Source organism: Chrysoperla carnea, chromosome 1 (genome assembly GCF_905475395.1).
Source record: "Chrysoperla carnea chromosome 1, inChrCarn1.1, whole genome shotgun sequence".
Classification (NCBI taxonomy): Eukaryota; Metazoa; Arthropoda; class Insecta; order Neuroptera; family Chrysopidae; genus Chrysoperla; species Chrysoperla carnea.
In genome coordinates, this window is record NC_058337.1 from 102,949,727 (window position 1) to 102,964,160 (window position 14,434).

At 28.0% G+C, this 14,434-nt stretch overlaps 1 protein-coding gene across 1 annotated transcript; it reads right to left on the bottom strand.

The window, feature by feature from the left end:
- Positions 1-4,232: 4,232 nt before the first annotated feature.
- Positions 4,233-8,665, bottom strand: LOC123296751 (cysteine protease ATG4B). The gene is made up of 4 exons (XM_044878394.1): positions 8,518-8,665; positions 6,875-7,220; positions 6,730-6,809; positions 4,233-5,146 (listed from the first exon to the last, which is right to left on the bottom strand). The coding sequence occupies exons 1-4, from the start codon at positions 8,633-8,635 to the stop codon at positions 4,497-4,499; spliced, it is 1,194 nt and encodes a 397-aa protein (XP_044734329.1). The 5' UTR covers positions 8,636-8,665; the 3' UTR covers positions 4,233-4,496.
- Between the last annotated feature and the right edge of the window lie 5,769 nt (positions 8,666-14,434).

Below are 14,434 nucleotides of genomic sequence, written 5' to 3' on the forward strand. Positions count from 1 at the left end.
GTTTATATTAAATTTAAATAAATAATTCAATCCTAATAAATTTATTCAATAAATTTTGTTTTGTATTACTTTAAATATTTTTATTTCTTATCTAATCCTCTTCCTATTCTTCTGCCATACCTATAATTTATTTTCATCGAAATAACGTTATTGCCATATTTTTTGTTTCCGTTTAACCAAAAAATGGCATTTTTACGTGTCTGAATAATAAGCAAATTGTAAATTTACAAAATTTTTATTTCAAATAACGAAAAGACAATTTTTTTTATTTTGCTTAATTTGAAGTCATAAAAGGAAGGTGCAGAATTCTTATGGAAAATGGCTTTCGGTTAAATTGCCTTCGGTTAATTTGTTAGAAATTAGTTACTATACCTAACTTGTTGATAAAAAATGCAATAGGTTCAAAGTTTTGTAGTAAACAGTTTTCAAGATATTTGGGATCAAAGATCCTTATTTTAAACTATAATCAAGTATTTTCCAGTTTCACCAGTTAATTTCTGAATTAAAAATGAAAGCCCCATCTTAATATCAAAATTCATGAATAAATAAGCAATAAATAAGTTAATATCCCTGAAATGATGTAGGTACATCTAGCTGAAATTAACTAAAATAATAATATTTTATGATAGCTCAAGATTTCGTTAAGAGGTGGCTAATTATTTCTATTAAAAGCTCAAAATCTTGAAAATATTTCATCAATAAATTTTTACACACTTCTTCTTCTGTTATTTATTAGCAAAATTACGATAATCATCACCAGCTTGTTTTTGCCGCGTATTCCTTGATTTTCAGAACATAGTTCGGCATCTATTAACGAAACGCTGAACTACTACTGTGATTACAACTCTATGAAATAAGCATTTCTATTTCTATTTCTCAGGCTCCAAAAATATTGTTGTATAAAATTTTAATGATTAAAAAGAATAAAATTCGAAAAAAAGAGAATAAGTACTTCCTCTTCTAAAAAAAGCGCAAATTTATAAACAAACAAAAAGTCGATTTCGATAGTGCCTGTAGGAATGTTTTAAATATCTGTACTGAATCGGCTAATCGCTAGGATTTTTTGGATAGCATTACTGTCAAGGGTTTATGTAGTATTTATAAACCTAACTGAAACTGCGCTACCAGTAACAATTCAACCGTTTTTATTTACTGATCATCATTGACTCCTAGGCCTAAGATTACTTATTCCTTGTAGGGTGTCCAATGACATCCCTCGAGCAACAATATCTTATAAGCAATTTATTTTAAAATTTATGTCCTAAAAAAGAGGATTTTGTTCATACAATTTAAATTTAATTTAAGATTTATGACGTGTATTGTAATCGTGATACTTATACACACTGATTTGTTTGAGTAAAGTTAGATGAAGTGAATGTTTTGCCAAGATATTTCATTTGGGAATCTTTTGAATAAAATTACTACTGACGTTTAAGTTTAAACTTCCCTCGTTTCTATTTTGCGGATTGCTAAAATGGATGTATTTTATTTTCTTAGTGTTTAAGGCCAAACAGGCCGTGTACATGATAATATTGACTTGAAGTCAATGAAGTCATTTATGTACAGAAGTTTTTTATTTATAAGTCAGAAGTTTCTTATTTATAAGAAACTAAATAAGGCAATCGACCAATTTTGAGTAAATAAAAAATGGGTCGGAAGATTAATCTGGCCACCATTCGCAGGAATTACTGAAATTCCTTCAAACAACAATTCTGATCATCCTTTTGGTAAATATTTCAATGTCGAACAGATTTTTAACATTTATCATTATCTAACAGAAAGCATAACTGAAAATTATCGTTTTTATCTAAAAATATTCAACCAGTGACGGATTAACCACTACGCAGAGTAGGCAATTGTCAAAAAGCCTCGCATTGGCTAGGGGCCCCTTGTAAATTCGAAGAAGATAAAGACAAATTTATAGAGATTAATTTACGAAGAGTAAGAAAAAAAAGGGGGAAAGCAAATTTTTATGATTAGAGCTGCACACAAGTGGACGCCATTTGTCAACAATGACAAATGGGTTTCGATCAGATCGAATTGGTGTTCCCATTTTTTGGGCTAAATACTGGTCCATAAGGTAAGATTGAATAAAAGGAATGAGAAAAAATAAATAAAACTCAAGCAATTAAATTAAAAATTAGTTCAAATATAGTTAATGCACACTTGGTATGTAATGTATAACAATTATAATATCAATATCAATGTAAACAAACGATCTTTATAAAAAAGAAAAAAACAATAATTTTCACAATATACACAAAAATTTTCATATTTTATTTACATTTTAAAAGACTATAATTAAATTTAAAAAAATTTATATAGAATATAAACAAAACAATGGTAGCAATCAAAATTAAAATTCGTGATCAATGATCATTTTTTAGTTAAGCGATCAATGATCAATTGACAAGGCAATGAACAGAGGAACTGCTGCTAATGCTAGCTGATAGTTATTTATGTTATAACTATTATATATCAGTAGTAAAAGCAACATTTATAAATAATAAAAATAAATTTTAAATGCACAACAACAACGAATCATGTATAAAAAATGTTAAAAATGTACATAGGTATTAAATATATTTTTAATTCACAGTTTAAACAAGAGAGTTTTAAGTGACTGGACTTTTATCAAACGTCATTTTGTCTTTAATTTGATGGAAAAAGATAATTAAGTGCATATCTGTTTTAACGGATTTAAATTATGAAAATCCGATAGTACAGAGATAGTACAAAAGCCGAATTAGGGTCGCCTTTCACCCATTTGTTTACCAAATGAAAGTTATTTTTTATGAAATGTAAAATATTAACAAATATCCCTGTAATGGGTTACCTAAAAAACTATTGTCAAAACTACTTTTAATAAAAAATATCAAAACTTCGAAAGCTTGTTAACGTTATTTTTTAACCGATATTTGCAATAAAATTATCGTTTTTTAGATACGCGAGCCAATGAGCCAACAGATGAACGTAATTACTATTATAAACTTGTGTGTATGCGATAATCGTGAACGAAAAGCGGCATACAAATCAGCTCCTGCATATTCTATTTAGTTTTTACTTTCGATTGGACCAAAAGTCGTTAGTCAGTGAAAAATTATAAAATATTTTACTTTTGGTATTTTCACTAAAAGTAGTCTTGACCACAATTTTTTAGCCAACCCATTACAGGAATATTTACTAATCGACCCTAATTTGACTCTTAGGCTAGGAAATTGCATAATCTTAATGATATATGTGGGCGGTAATGAATTTAAAATAAGTCCTTTATAATCAATTAAGATTCTTTTTATTTTTCGTATAAAATGTGCACGGAAGGAGCTGACAAGAAAAAAAATGTTATTATTAATTGCAGAACCAAAAATTCTTCTTTATAAAAACTTCCTGCTTCTCAAGAAAATTAGATTACCATACACAATTCTATGATCATTTCGTAGAGAAAGGGTATTCAAAAATTAACACAATATTAAAACTGCAACAATAAAGCTCTGCCCCTACACACAGAAACGATTGTTGTATATTATAACATATCGAAATAGTGATGATTCTTTAAATTCCAAATTTAATAAGGTCTAGTAGAAAAGAACAATGTGGACATTTTAGATTCAACGCCTAATATCAGACAAATCGTTAAAGGACATTATCGATGAAAATATAAAGAAAAAGGCGAGAGATATTTTGCAGAATCGAATTGATTGTGTCACAGGTCGAAACTTGAAACCGAAGATTGATAGCGGTAGAACAGTACAATACGGCTACTGAATCATAAGAAGAACCCCCAGTCTATATAAAAAATCCTCGAGGTAATTACAAGAGTGTGTATTATCAACATCAATCTGAAAAATTGAGGGAATCGCAGTAAAAACTACAGTGGACAATGCGATGGGACAGAATCAACCCAACATGTGCTGTGTTATTTAAGGACGTTCATGCGTCAACGATATTAGTAGAGAAATTATAAACAATATGATAAAGCGATAGTTTAAATGATTTTCTATGATTTAAAACAGGAAAAATATCCTGTTATCGAATTAATTTCATTAAATTTTAAGTTTAAAAAGTGACTAAAAGTAAGGTTTAACATGAGACTAAATGGAAAATATAAATCGATATTTTTCAAAAATTATATCGATAACCATACTTGAAACTTTTACCAGTTAACTATTATTTAAACTTTTAATAGAATTTCAAAAAAAATTTCTTTTTTCTACTAATTTAAAATTCTTTAAAATTTACATACTGTTTCCCTATGAACGCACATAGCAAAACAGGTTCACGCATGTACGTCCTTAAGTCTTTGCATTATTATAAAAATAAGCGAACAACAGATATAAAAGAGGGAATTACCTACATATTTACAGTTCTAATGCCAAAATTTCTTTAATTATTCTTGAAAAATATAGAATTCTATCGTTGTATGAAAACAAAACTTAATTATTTTCTTCAATCAAATTTAAATACAAAATGTCTAATTGACTTCTATATTAAAAGAATTATCCAATAATTTCAAAATCATCATCAGAATTACTAAAATCTTGATGTTCAATTAAAAATTGATCGGTATTAAATAAATTTGTTGTTGCTGTACTACTTGTTGTACCTGTTGATACAATTGTTGTTGCTGTCTCATCAAAATGATACCATTGTTTTGGTTTTGTTTCAGATAATTCAAATAATGGTTGTTTATCCGATACAATTAATTCATTTTGTATTCGTGTACATAACGTATCAAATTCAAATTCTGTTGCACAAAAGAATGCAATTGCTATTGATGGATCAATTGATATAATTGGTATACGATTTGCATATTTACAATGATATGTTAAATCATTTAAACATTGTTCATCCGTTAATTTATTTTCAACTAATGCATATTTTTGTGTTGTATGTGGATCTAAGTAGATAACATCATCACCCACATAGCCAATAAAATATAATGCTAAATTTGGTTTACCACCTATAACACCTAATGATTGTTCAAATTCAAAACATTGTTTTAAACTATCGATGTAAATTTTATTGATTTCTGATAAACCTAAACGTAATGGTATTATTAATAATAATGGTTTCCATTCTTTATTTGTTGTTGTTTCATTGTCTGATGTTGTTTTGCTTCGTGTTGTAGTTTTATTACATAATTGTTCTAGAAAATAAATAAAAAAATCATATTATTTTTGCACTTCCATAATAACCGCCAGGTTCTTTGGTTTTAAAAGTAAAGACCACCGCGTTTTATAACCTTCACCTCACATGCTTCCACTTTTCCCCCTTCCATAACACTCGAAATAGGGATAGGGATAGTTTAAAACAGATAAAAGTATATGTACAGTTTTAAAATACTCATAATGCATTGAGTATATCAGAAAACCCTGGTTGAACAGATGGGGATGAATTGTATTTCGTTCATCCTTTTTACAGAAATCTTTAATTTATGCTTTAAATTGATGTTCATAGCTGAGTGAAGGAGTTGATTGAGTTCTGATGTTTTAGCCGCTGCATTCGAAAATGGGACACTATTACAGAAATTTTTTTCGGTCTATTTTTTCCTAAATCCTTATTGTTCATATCTTATTAAGTTTCATTAAATCTATGGAGTAGTTTTTGCTTGAAAGCGTAACAAAACAAATAAACACATTTTCACATTCATAATATATAGGGATACAGTTTAGAAATTAGTATTAGGCAGGTATAGAAAGTTGTGTTCGAAAATCAATCCCTGAAACAATCTAGGTTGATAAATGATTTGCTGCATTGCCTCTGGCTTCCGAAGTCTTTCCATCTTTTTTCATCTGCTTATAATAGCATCTTCGACAGGAGATGTCTTTACCTACTGATAAAGAGATATTCTCAAGTAGAGTCAGATTTAAGACAAGGTCAGCGGGTTCGGGGTTCCAATTCGAAAAAATCAGAAAATTTTCTTATACGCTTGTCGATTCACTTTTTAATCCGACAGAAACCAATTTTTTTTTAACTGAAAGATTGCATGGCGAGATCGTTGTCATGGGATTTTAATGTCACATTCAAAGTATCGAATAATTTTGCAAAATAAAGCCCAATCTATTTTCTGCAATGCAGAAATTGTGCTACGTATATATACTTATCGATGATGGTGATGAATTGTAGTGGCGAGAGATCTTTCTCAAAACTGAAGAGCATTAAAAATTGATTGCGAACATCAATGAATCGAATAATACTTCTAAATGTGCTATATCAATTACTTCAAACTTCACTTTAATTGATATACGTCAAATATGTATCTAAATCTAAGCACATAAGTAAGTTGTTACCCATATAAGAACATAAGTAGAGTTCGTTAAATAAATGTTTATAACATTAACAGTGTTAGTAACCTCGGAGAGTGGTATTATAACACCAGGTAAACCTTTATTAAGAATATGAACCTTTTTTATGAGTATCATGACTGTTTCTACAAGTTAGTATAAGATGTGAATAAAAACTTTTTGATTGACAAAATACTGTTTATTTTGCTTTGCATTTCCACAATTTTTTGATTGACTTCCCCAATTTGTTTTTTCCCGGGGGCCTTTTTATCAGAATACCATTTACAGAAATTGATTTTCTCACAGAGTTTAGAGTTATACAGAGGTGAAAGGCGTAAGACAATGTTAGTTACAGGGAAATTTAACAGTCACAATATGAAACTAAAATAACGGAATCTAAAAATTTATAATCCCCTAAATATAATGATAAAAAAACAGTACTCACTAATATCTTCAATAATAATTGTATTATCTAAGGCAACATGAATTTCAATACAACTCCAATCATCATATTTGACTAATTTTCTAAAAACAAACACAACCATCAAATTTGAAATAATTAAAAAATATATAACATACACTAAACTTACTTAAGAACTTGTGCAACAGTATTTGGTCCAAACCATTGTCCAATATCTTTACCTTCTGATTTACCCATTTGTGCAATTTGATGAATTGAATATGGTGCTTGACGTCGATCTTCAAATTTACTTAAGATTTGTAAATAAGTAGCATCACGTGTTTCAGGTGTCCAAAACCAATTTTTACTTAAATGTAATGTAATTAATGCTTGTGCAAGAACCATTTGACCACAACGTAACATACAACCCCATCCTTTGTCTGAAGTAAGACCATCACAACCACCAATTGGTACAAAACCTTTACGATATGTAAACCATAATTTTGATAATATATCTCTTCTAATTATCTCTAATTCTAAAAAACAATTACATTTATTTATTTATTATTATCAAAATATGGTTTAAGACTTTAAGCTATAAATTGTTATGAATTGTAGGAGTGTATTCCTATAGTCAAGAATCGGACATCTATAAATTGTTATGAATTGTAGGACTGTATTCATATAGTCAAGAATCGGACATCAATCGGAATAGATCGGAAATTCAGTTTCCGATGCCTAATTGAAATTCAGTCATAATTTTGAATGGGAACAAATGGAAATGAATCGAAAAAAAAACTTCTATTCATTTGCGTTCGAACTAAATGCTCGGCTGGACTGAGCAAGCACTCACGAACATACCTTGTCTAATTGTACTATGGTTCAGACAAACGCACAAAATTGTTTAATAGGATTGAATTCCAAAAACTGTCAGTTATTGTTATTTATTTGTTAGTTTTTTAAATGTAAAAATCTATTGGTTAATTGTTCAAATATCTGATTAAAACAATAAAAACATGAATATAAGTAAAATTATTACTATTTTTTGTAGCTACATCAAAAAGTGTGTAATAAAAAATTTAGTGTCTTAACACTTAAATGGCCTTTGCTACGGTGTTTTTTTTTTTATTGATTTTAATATTATTTGACCTAGTTGCATTTTTAAATTTGAACTAATTAACCCTTGAGAAATAGTATAGAAATAGAAATAGATGTATCAATTTAATAAATAATCAGTTTATTTAACTCAAAATGTGAATATTACTATTTCTACAGCAAGCTTTAATGCTGAAATTTATTAGAACTCAATTGAATACAAATTTAATCATAAAACAGGAATTAATTTCATTAAAAATATATGTAAGGGATTCGATTTTTATCCTAATTCCTAATCCAACGCATCTATAAACCAATCATTGTTCTCGAATAAAATTTCTATTTTAAAATATCAATCCATGGTTTTGGTCAATGCCGAATTTAAGAATTTGTAACCCGTAACAGACCCTAGAAATTTACCCCATGTATCATGGCTCCATATTTAGGTTCCGTAATTCATCGAGAGGCGCTTATCTACATTATTGTAACCTTCTAAATCTAAAATTTGGTCACCCCCTAAAACTGCCGCTATAGGCACTTCATTACATGTAGTAAATTATCCAAATACTTTACTTTTTTTTTACATGTTTAGTTTTATGGCTTTATTCACATTATTTTTTAAAACTTGGGCTTTTAAAATTTAAAAAAGTTTTTATTGTTGTTCATTTTGTCATGTTCAAACAGATTGCCATGAATAATAAATAATAATATTCACAATTTTAATAAATATTATAATACCTTGTGTTGCATTATATTTTTTTCCTAATATCCATACAGGTTCACTTGTTTGTGGAATATCATCAGGTTCAAAGTTAACACTTTCATGTGTTAAATATGCTTCAAACATACAATCCATGTTCTTCTTTTATTGTTTTTTTTTTATACAAATCGATTTATATGAATTATTTATATTGAATACATTAAAAAATATAAAACTATATAACACTAAATATTATAACGCAATAATATTTTTAAATATTATATTCTAATATAAAATATTTACAAGGCCATTTAAATAATAAATATATATTGTATTTGATAATATTTGATTCCATATATTTTTAATAAATTTGTATTTTAAAATAATATTATAAATTTAATAATATTATTATCAAAAAATATTAAAATAATGACAGATATCAGCTGTGAGTCGTTCAATTAATATTGTCAACAAAAGAATACAATAATAAAGTCATTGTATTATACATATACAGGTTGACACTGACTCATATCAGTTATGTAAAATGTAAATGTGTTGTACTATGATAAGCACGAGCAATTTAGTTACTTTTTATTTTACCAACTGTAATTTGTTAAACTTCGACAAAAACATTCATTTATTTACAGAGATATTTGGTGTTATAATGTATTACTTCTATTAACGATTCAAAAGTTAAAATTGCTGTCATGGCAATTAGTTATATTAACATTCATGACCAAACTATGGCAAGAACAAAAATCCTTATAAGAGTGTTATGTATACGGAGGTGTTTTAGTCTTCACAGACTTATACACACACTGAGACATTTGAATGTGTGTCAGTCTTTATATATCTGACGTCTGTGTCGAAAATTCAAGAACAGTATAAAACGAGATGAATTAGTAATGCGGACAGTAAAATTGCAACATATATCTGTACCATGGAGGTTAGAGAGAAGGAGAGCGATCGCTACGCGCTAGAGCATTAGCACGCCTGTCCCTGAAAATTCGTCGGTAAGTAGTATCTGCGGAGCTAGCTGTTTATGAGTATAAGTAGATGAAGTTAGTTGCATAATGTAAAAAATTAACAACAGTCCACTTTTATTGAGACAACTTAGCGATCGCAGCGCCTCACTTATTTTGTCCGTATTTCTGGGAAACTATTTCTTACAGCGATCGTTCTCCTTCTCTCTAACCTCCATGATCTGTACATATAGGCATTAAAACACACATTAAATAATGTTTATTTTTCAACCACTAAATATATCTAATATATAGATTGTCACTGTATCGACGTGAGATAAGCCAAATTGGAAGGATTCACTTCGAATCCTTGCGTAAATTTTTTATTAAAGATCTGGCTGTGATAAAAGAAAAAGCTAAGCAAAAATTAAGTAGGGTCTGCCAAATAGTTTTTTTGAAGTCGGTTGTCTTCTTTATTTAACCTGAAATTAATATCCTGTTCCTGATACTTTTGAGAAGTGATGATTAAGGATGATGAAAAGAATGAAGATAAACAACTAGCTCACACACATTAAACTTGTACAGCAGAAAATGCACATTATAAAAAAGCGTCTGCACATCCTGTTAATTTAGCATCCGTTATATATTTTTTCCGTAGTTAGTAAGGAATAAATAATGTACAAGATAGTCGACACTATGACTGAACTTTCACCTTTTAAGCCATATACAGAATGTTCGATTTACATCTAGGCATATAAATATCACGAGTATGACAGAAAACATGCATTAAGCAATGTATCTAAGTGAGAGGTATTATATGCATGTGTTGAAGCTTCGATATGCGTTGAGATAGTTGTAAAACGTTTGGAGAGTGGGAGTTTGTTAGTTGAATATATGAAGTGCAACAGATAGGCCACGATACAAGTCACTTTTGCAATTTCATATAATACCTATATTACTTCTTATTTATATGCAACTCTGTCATACTTGTGATATTTATATGCCTAGGTGTAAATCGGACATTCTGTATAAGTTACTTTGGGCTCGTTACTGATGAGAGATAGAAGAAAATTTCAGTTTAATATATTCGATATACGTAAAAAGGTTTCGTATAAAAATGTTTGTTTTTTTTTATGATAAATAACTTTCTGTATTACCCTTGTTCTTCTATCTCTTGTCAATATAAAACTCGAGGTGGTTTTTTGATAACTTTTACAAGATACAGAAATATCGTAAAAAGATCTAAAATTTGACTTCGACCTTCAAAAGTCAACTCGGATTCATAACTGATAATAAGCTCAAGTTTATCAGTAGTTTGGTAGTTTATTTTTTAATAAATTTTTATTTGTTTGCATAATATTGGAAAAAGAATGGAAATTTTGAAAGAATAAAAATTATTTCAAAGGTTGGATCATCTCTAAATATAAAAATAATAAACATAATAATCAGTATATTTTAAATTTATTTATTTACATTACAGCCAATAATAAAATGTTTTTTTTTTTTATTTATTCACATTTTATAATTTCAAATATTTATAATGGCATTCTTTTAATTTAATTTTTTTTATTTAAATAGGTACTATTAATTAATTACTCCCATTTAAATTTATTACAATTCACTTCAATGATTAAAAAAAAATAAAATAAAATAAACCAAAGAAAAAAAACATATTAATAATAATCCCACCATTGATTGCTAGCTATTATTCTACAAAAATATTTATTACATAAATATATTCATACATACGTACATACGACCATTTTTCATTCGCACATCCATTTTTTCCGTCCTTTAATTCCTTGTGACACTTCTAGTACAGTCAAAGATGTAAGAAATTAAGGAAAAAGAAATAAAACGCTCTCTTTTTGCTAAAACCAGGTGGAAAGTGTTTCTTAGTTGTCAATTATCATTCGTAAACCATGAGTAAGTTTCGCAAATGTTTCTATTTGTTAATAAATAATAAATTGTTAATTAAATGAAACAATCCATGTAACAAATTAACTACAAAAAATTATTAAATAGGCAACTTGTATTACGTATATGTTATACATCTATAATAATTTGTCGGTTATTAGACACTCAAATATACGTAATTTAAGTTGCCTATTTATTAATTTTTAAGTCAATCTATAAATCGTTTCATTTAATTTATAAATTAACAAATAGAAACAATTGTGCAACTAACTCTTGGTTTACGAATTATATTTGATACCTGAGAAACACATTCTATCAGGTTTAAGCAAAAAAAGGAGCTATTTATTTCTTTTTCCTAAATTAGCCGACTTTTTTAACATCATTTACTGTACTCTATGTTAGACCATTTTTCTTTATTTGATGTGGCCTGATAATAAAAAATGCTTTTCATTTGTTTGATCCATTGATCTTAAAATTATCTTCTTGATCATTTTCTTTTCATATAATCCATTTTTTATACATGAAAACATACAATAAATCATTGTTATTATTATGTAATTGCCTTCTTGCTATCACTACGTTGAATGGCCAAATGATTTCGATTTTGGACCCTTATTACCCTAAATATTGATTTTTATTTAAATCGAAAGAAAAAATTTAACATTTTACTTTAATCCGTTTTGTTTTTTGTAATCGGCCAGGAAAAAAAAGAAGAAATTATCTCGCTTTTTCCCGAAATCGATCCGAGAAACCGCTCTTCGCATGAAATTGGGCATGATAGCTCACAAAAAATCATGCTTCAAATCATCAAATAAAACCGATTTTTGAACTTTTGGGGTAAACAAATACCTTATGTATTGATTTTTTTTCAGAGTTAGAGACAACAAATTTTTATCGATCCAATTTGTAGCAATTCTTTTATGGGCCAAGTACTTCTTATGTGGTCTTCATATGAACTGGATTTTAAATATAAATCTTATATATTATTTCTATAGCCTGTATTCCTTAGTTATTCCTTTTTCAAATTCCATGATTTATCCCTCGTTTAAAAGCTTATCGTGCCGGCTAATTACGAAGAATAGACCCATGGCCTAAAAATGTACCGCTTCTCTTAAATTTGAGAATAGCTGCGGAATTTCACACGGGTCGGCTAGTCTTTTATGGCGAATGAAGGAATACTATTTCAAATTTTCTGTTGAACAAACCACGTTAATTAAACAACAATAATAACAATAATTAATTGTAATAAAATTAATATTGCATTACAAATTTATTTGTGTGATGTTTGTTTTATATTTTGATAGTAATCATATTTATTTTAATTAATATATAATCAATATATTTATTTTATACAAATGCTTATTTATTTTATTTATTTAAATATAAATGAGAATGTTTTATTTAAAAATTAATTAAATTCATTAATAACCTACACATAATCAATTTTTTTTTAATTACATTACATTACATTACAATGAGCACCATGTTATATTTTTTATTTAAATGTTTTACAACTTTTTTTAAAAATATATATTTATATATAAATTTATAAATAATTATTTATATAAAAAATGTATCCTGGTAATCAAAATACGTAAACTTTATTAACGAAAAATAATTAGAATGCTTTGTGAAACGAATTAAATGCGATTTTGTTTCCAATAACGAAGAGGAAATTTCATGTTAGCGAAATTCTTTTAAATAACGGAGACGATTTAAAATTGAGATCCAAATGAGGGCCATATTAAGTTCACTCCCAATGTGTCTCAGCCTTTCTTGTAAGTATCGACACTCTCGGCCGGCTAAGCTCTTCAACCTTACCGAAACCATCCTGAATTTTTAGAATGTTAATAGATTTATAGGATGTGAGTAGTTTTGCTGTAGTGTGGTGTCGGGACTTCTTGATCAAGAGGAACCCAAGGATGTTAACGTATAAATTATTACAAAACTCTATTATTTAAAGAAAAAAAAACACATTCTTTGTATTATTAGCTGTAAAAAAACAATTCAAAAATGATTGCACTTGTAAAATAATTTCCCTAGGTTCCTTTCTCATTTTTCAGTATTTATCTCACAAAATCAGTCTGACTCCGATCTGACAGTCTCCCATATCAATTACTAGACTTTCTTCATAATTCATAGCCTACTTCGATAATTTTCATTCAAATTTACTTCGAAATTTAACAATTTGGAATTATTTTTTCCGTTAATATAATAACATAAAACTAAAAATGCTTGATAAATGACATAAGATTTTTTTTAAGAACCCGTATCGTCCTAAAGTATATAAAAATACATTCGTTAATTCATTATATATCGTAGTAAAAAGAGAATGAAAACTCTCAGAATAGCCAAAAATTGTCATTTAAAAAAATCTCAATTGATATAGATTATTTTTAGATTAAAATCCCTATGAATTTTTCGGATTAAGTATCGATTTAATATGATTGTGATTCATTTAGGCATTTAGCCAAGTAGGCAATCATAGATCATGCAAATAAAGTTTACGTACTTTTCTTTGTGACACGCTGTATCAAATAAAAATAATATAAACATCTGAAAATAGGATCATAGCGATATTAACGAACTTGTTACTTTTGAGCACAAAATGTTTATCTATTTAAATTAATAAATTATAACTTTTACAAAGTTTTTTTTTTAATAAACGTTCTACATTCCGTTCACGGAGAGAACAACCACAAAATTATACGCTCGAGATTAAATTTTCGCGAAGCTGGATAAAATTGAAGAAAATTTACTAGCTGGAAGATTATTTTCTTCGAAAACGGGATGTAGAAATGAATAAATCCAAATATACAAGATTGCTTTTCAAAATATGTATTCAATAAATATCGTTTTTAATTACAATTCGACTCTCAATAATTAAATCGGCAGATTAGCAAAATAATGAGACAGTCTTCTTACATAGTCGCAAATTATGAGAAACATCTAGAGTCTCGGTAATATTATGATAATTTGGTAAATTGAATAGTGCACACTTCTCCAAATATCGTATACCGAGAGCTTAGTCTGTGGTGCTCTTTCTATAAATTTAGAAAGCACTCCCACATATTGA